This window comes from Myotis lucifugus, unplaced genomic scaffold, assembly GCF_000147115.1.
Source record: "Myotis lucifugus unplaced genomic scaffold, Myoluc2.0 scaffold_18, whole genome shotgun sequence".
NCBI classification, from domain to species: domain Eukaryota; kingdom Metazoa; phylum Chordata; class Mammalia; order Chiroptera; family Vespertilionidae; genus Myotis; species Myotis lucifugus.
The window spans coordinates 3834808-3840807 of record NW_005871066.1 but is presented as its reverse complement, the minus strand read 5'-3'; the positions used below and the strand labels follow the sequence as shown (position 1 = coordinate 3840807).

The 6000-nt window shown below is 43.8% G+C and overlaps 2 protein-coding genes across 7 annotated transcripts in view; one reads left to right on the top strand and one right to left on the bottom strand.

The window, feature by feature from the left end:
• RP9 (RP9, pre-mRNA splicing factor) overlaps positions 1-2094 on the bottom strand; it is an 11567-nt gene extending 9473 nt beyond the window's left edge. For 2 of the 6 annotated variants that reach the window (XM_023751037.1, XM_023751038.1), the window contains exons 1-2: positions 1930-2088; positions 61-181 (exon numbers count right to left, since the gene is read on the bottom strand). In XM_023751037.1, the coding sequence (XP_023606805.1) occupies positions 61-158 (98 nt within the window). In that variant the 5' untranslated portion in view covers positions 159-181; positions 1930-2088. The other 4 variants (XM_023751040.1, XM_023751039.1, XM_014452765.2 and 1 more) reach the window with 4 other exon arrangements.
• Positions 2095-2164: 70 nt separating this feature from the next.
• Positions 2165-6000, top strand: part of BBS9 (Bardet-Biedl syndrome 9) — a 311978-nt gene continuing 308142 nt past the window's right edge. The window contains exon 1 of the mRNA XM_006085338.3: positions 2165-2817. The gene's annotated coding sequence lies outside the window, so the exon portion shown is untranslated. The remainder of the gene's footprint in view (positions 2818-6000) is intronic.

Below are 6000 nucleotides of genomic sequence, written 5' to 3'. Positions count from 1 at the left end.
TGGCGGCGGCCTCCGGGCTGAGCTCCTGAGGCGCCCTTTGCCTGCCGCCTGCAGACTCACCTGTGCGGGCGCCTTTCCCTCTCCGTGTCCTGAAGCTGGAGGCCGGGGCTCTTTGTGCAGGTCGTCTTTTGCGTTTTGAAGAAAGGAAGGTTCTCCATAGGAATTCTCTAGTATGCGATCCCTGGTTGAAACATAGTGTTTATTGTACATAGACAAGGTTTGGGCTCTGGAAATGAAAAGCTAATATACATTGAGTGCTTTTTATGTCCTGCTCATGGAGTTAAGCCCTTAATAAGAATTGTTTTAATTTTTGAAAACTTAAGTACTGTTTACTGCCCTTACATATTATCTCCATTTTTTAATGTAATTTTTTAAATTGAATTTATTGATGTAACATTGGTCAATCATCCTGATTTTATAGTTAAGGAGAAGAAGCCCCACTTAATAATAGTCCTATAAATATTTTTGTGAAAATTCCTTCCAGTATTATTGCATACTTTTTGTTTTCCTTTTTTTAAAAAAAATATTTCTTTTTATTGATTTCAGAGAGGAAGGGAGAGGGAGAGATAGAAACATCAATGATGACAGAGAATCATTGATCAGCTGCCCCTGGCATGCCCCACACTGGGGATTGAGCCCTCAACCTGGGCATGTGCCCTGACCAGGAATCGAACCGTGACCTTCCAGTTTATAGGTCCACACTCAACCACTGAGCCACGCTGGCTGGGCCATATTTTTCTCTTTATAAGAATTATATCAAGTGGTTTTAAAGACTTTTTCTCACTGATGTTATGAACTTTATTCAAATAGAATTAATCCAGTCATTTGAATTTTAATTGGGGAATAGTACTTTGCCTAAGCTTTTATTATTGGCGGTCCAAGTAATTTTCATTTTATTTATTATATTCAATGTTGTGATGGTTTAATATCAAAGTATTAGAAATTAATGCATTCCATGAAATTCTTTTATCTATAAGAAAAGCCATAATTTAGAATTACATTTTTCTACTGGTAATGTGAATTGGTGGTAAAAGACAGGAACTTTACAGTGTAAGTTAAATCTAGTGAAAAAGGCAAGAACAAAAGTTTCAAAGTTGGCATGACAGGCTATATACCTACACTGACTTTGAAAGCAAAGATGTGTGGGCCCTAAGAAAGAAGCCACCTACCAACAAAGGGCTCCTTGTGGCTAATTGGGTTAAAAAAAATAAGAAGAAAACAGAAAAAACCAGCCTAACAGTTGTTTCTAAGAGGACTGAACCTGCCTCCAGCGCTGACCTATCTCCTGCACTTGAGCCAGCCTGGATCAAGGAGTTCCTGGAATCCTGCTTCAGCCGAGAAGACTGAGAATTTCCCTGTCCAAACAGAGCTGTATTTTGACCAATCCGAACAACACTACTTTTTGGGCAAATCAAACTGCGAGACCCTGGAGTTCTCATTTGCATGATGATGGACCAATCAGGGACCAGGGATAGGACTTCTTTATAAGCCAGCTCCCCTCGGAATTGGGAAACGCTCGTTCCCTTTCCACTGGGGGCTGCATTCCCTGGGCTGGAGCTGAAGACATGTCACTGGGCATCTCCCAGGGCTGCCTCTGCGCCACAGCTGTGGGCTTCAGAGTGCAGTTGTAGCGCCACTGAGCTGTTCCATCGCTGAGCTGTTTGCCCCGTGTTTCCTGCGTCATCACACCCCAGTTAGGGGATTCCTGTTGGTGTTGAATTGGCACCAACGATCATCTGTTGACAGCCCATAAAAAGTTTGAAAATTGGGTATTATCGTTATGTTCAATTATAAAGTTGAACATTTGCATACCTATATACCAGGAAATCCAGTCCAACGTATATACTAAAGAGAATATTTAGCACACGTAACGAGGAGACATGTACAAATAACTTTTTCCAGGAGGAAAAAAATAAAACACCGAGAAACCTTGCCCCGCAGCCTCAAAGATCTTGGTCTTCCACCCTCGGGGTCTTCACGGTGAGGATGTACTGAGCCGGCCCCCCTCCCCCCCAGCGGCCCAGTCCACGGACCGAGCCTCGTGGGCTGGAAAAGGTGAAGTCGCTCCCGAGGCTTTGATACTCTGAACCCCAATCCCCGAGTGAAAGCCGGGTCGCCCCGCCCCCGCAGGAAGCCCCACCCACGAGCGCCGGGGCGGGTCCGGATGAGGAGCTGAGCGGGAGCCTGGGTTCATGCCAGCCCCGCCCAGTGGAAATCTGATGCCCAGCTCCGCCTAACATTCCTATTTCCGCCCTCCTCGGCCTCAGCCCCTCTGGACTACAGCCCCCAGAAGGCCGCGGGGCTCTGCCCTCGGACTTGCGCAGTAGCGTTCGTTGTAAAGCGCTATGACAACTGGTCGAAGATGGTTTGGAGTTAGGCACCGGTGGGGAGGTGTCCCTTCCGCTGCTGCTGTCCTTTTTCTGCTACACCTCGCTCACTGCCTTCATCATTTCCTCCTCTTTGCGATCAGCAGCACGTGCCGTTCTTGCCTGCCTGATCTCTTCCAAGGGACTGATGCCGTTTCCCCTGCTCGTGTCCGGGGGTGACAGAGAAGGGATGCAGAGGGGCTCCTTGGGGTGATTCCTCCAACTCTGGAACTGGTGGTGCTACCTGGCGAGGCTGTCTCCTTGCCCGGGACGTGGGACAAGTTGGAGCAGGAGAACGAGAGGGAGTAGTGAAGTCAGGGTTGCTCTTCTCTGCACCCCCAGCTCTTGCTCTCTCGTTCCAGCCCTGGGACCCTGGCAGGCGTTCTGAAAGGGAAATCTGCGGAGAGAGTTCCAGGCAAGGTGGGGCAGGACCCACCTGATTCGGCGTCAGGTAAGGAAGTGTGGTACATCGGGCGTTTGAATTCCCTTTCTGAGTTGTATTCGGTGGGCAAGATTGATCATCTGATGCCATGTAATAGTTTTGGGGGGTAGGGGGTGATAGGTTTCTTAGGAAGGATGTTTATGTTGAAAACAAAACAAAACACAACTAGGAGCACACCGTGAGTGAGATCCTGTGGACGTTTTCCAGGGAGGATATTAAGAATTTGTAAAGATTCCGTTCGGGAATGTTACGTGGTGCCGCGGCATCCTCCTCCTGTGGCACTTCAACAGGTCTTGTGAGCAAATGGTCAGTGCAGTTCTCAGCTTATGACGAAGTGGGATGCATGTACTAATACCCCCTAATTCCTTCTTGCAATAGGATTATTGCTTCGCCATCTCTCCACATTGCAAACCACAGCAGCTTCAATGAACTGACCTGATTTTATTAGCATCTCCTGTCCCCAAGCATGTCCTGCAGTTGACTCAGATTTCCTGGAAAACTAAATGTTTTTTTTTTCTAGCTCACTTTTCCTTAAAAAATGAAACCATACCACACATATGCACAAAGTAAAACTATGGTCTTAACTAAAGTCTGTCAGCATTCAGAGAGGGAGAGATTTTCTAACTTATTAGAAACTAGTGGCCCAATGCATGAAATTCGTGCACAAGTAGGCCTTTCTTCCCCCAGCTGCCTGCACCGGATTCCCTCTATCACCCGGGACCTGGGCTTCCCTCCCAGTCCCGGCTTCGTCCGGAATGTCGTCCAGAAGGACGTGTGGTCTAATTAGCATATTATGCTTTTATTATTATAGATAATGTAAAGAGAATAATTGGTGGTAGATTTTTTGTGTGTGAATAGACTAAATCATCATTTAGAGAATTTTAAAAACTTTTAAAAATTTGCAAATAATTTATAAGCTATTTATGAGAGTTTAAGGGATTTTTCATTTCCTGTAATTGTTGAACTTAAATTACAACTACACGTATGTTGATGGTACAACTTATTGATAGAAACATTATCTGAAGGGGAAAAAAAGCCAATATCAATAGTATATTGTAATTTAAAAAATGTTACACCTTTTGATGTATGTAAGCAAGCCTTATTCTGTAGAATTAAGGCTTTCAAATGTTTCTCAAAAAGTATTGAAACAGCCCTGACTGGTTTGGCTCAGTGGATAGAGCATTGGTCTGCGGACTTAAGGGTCCCAGGTTCGATTCCAGTCAAGGGCATGTACCTTGGTTGCAGGCACATCCCCGGTAGGGGGTGTGCAGGAGGCAGCTGATCGATGCTTCTCTCTCATTGATGTTTCTAACTCTCTTTCCCTCTCCCTTCCTCTCTGTAAAAAAATCAATAAAATATATATTTTTAAAAAAAGTATTGAAACATATGAAGTTATAAGACAACTCTGTGGATTAACAATATTTCTATAAATGATTACTGTTGGTCTTTTGAATGTCCCATTTAAACTTCAGTCCAGAGGGTCAGATTGGCATTTGTAATTTTGTCTTGCTCAGAAGACACTCCACTTCCACCACCACCATTACTTCTTCTAGGTAACTACTGACATTTATCTGACATTTATTGAGTGTGTCCTATGGATTGGGTATTGGGCTAAGCAGTTTCATGTGTTAAGCCATTTTATCCTCCCACCCGCTAGAACAGTTGGGAGACTGGAGGGCGAGGGACTTGTCTAAGGTCACATTGCTGGAGTGTGGGGTCAGAAAGGGAACCCAAGACTCCCTCTCCTGTGCTCTTTGCCTTGTGTGTCTTTTATTGAAAAAGCCCTTATCATATTATCTTTAAAAGCAAAATTCTCCCTTCTACCTCTGTGTGCAGTAGTCATCTTTTTTGGTCTGGAAGACCTGATTCCTATTTTGCAGAATTTAAGGGGCACTAGCATGACCTGGAGAAAGCAAAGGTTCACATATGAACAACAACAGTGTCAGGGTCTTGCCTCGTTATTGCAGAATCTGCCTTCCTGACCACATGTGCCTTCCTGACCACATGTTCCTTCCATAGGATTCTTGGGGTTATCATCACCACAGCCATTTTTGTACCGACCCTTCCTTAGTGTAGGGGTAGGCCAATGAAGTGTTAAAGCATACATATCTTAAATGACAGCACAAATTGAGTAAACTTGGTTTGGAAGATAATATATATTTAAGTAGGTATTAAAAACAAAAAAGTGTCAAGTGATAAGTATGGAAGAGAATTTCTAGCGCTTAAGTGATAAAGAGATTATCTTCTGTTTATTATTCTAATAAGGCATATGAAATCAATCTTTTGTGGCTATTTATAGGTATGCATCTGTTAAAACCTTCAAATTATTGTTTTCTAATCATTCTTTAACAACTTAATGAAATGCTTTCCTGTAGTTTGAACTTGCAGGAATTAGAATCACTATGAACAGAGGTACAGCTTTTTGGTCTTTATGGCATGGCTGCACAAGTTCAGGTGACGACAGCCTGGTTTTAGGTGCTACTTCCACCACATACCATTGTGACCACTGGGGCAGGTTTCTTTTCTTTCTTTTTTTTTTTCCATAAAATTATTGATGGGAGAGAGAGGCAGGGAGAGAAAGATCAATTTATTGTTCCTCTTATTTATGCATTCATGGTTGATTCTTGTATGCACCCTGATGGGGCCTTGATTTCTGCAGTTAGCCTATGTGGAAGGCCTACTTTAGAAAACAATTTTTATTTATTTATTTTTAGAGCAAGAGGAAGCAGTGGGGTGGGGGTGGGGGGGAAGGGGAGGAAGAGAGAGAGAGATGCATTTATTGGTTGATGCTTTTTTTTCTTTTTTTTAAAAAATATATTTTATTGATTTTTTACAGAGAGGAAGGGAGAGAGATAGAGAGTTAGAAACATCGATGAGAGAGAAACATCGATCAGCTGCCTCCTGCACATCTCCTACTGGGGATGTGCCCGCAACCCAGGTACATGCCCTTGACCGGAATCGAACCTGGGACCTTTCAGTCCGCAGGCCGATGCTCTATCCACTGAGCCAAACCGGTTTCGGCAGTTGATGCTTTTTTTAAAAAATATATATGTTTACTGATTTCAGAGAGGAAGGGAGAGGGAGAGAGAGATAGAAACATCAATGATGAGAATCATTGACCAGCTGCCTCCTGCATACCCCCTATTGGGGATCGAGCTCACAACCTGGGCATATGCTCTTGACCTGAATCAA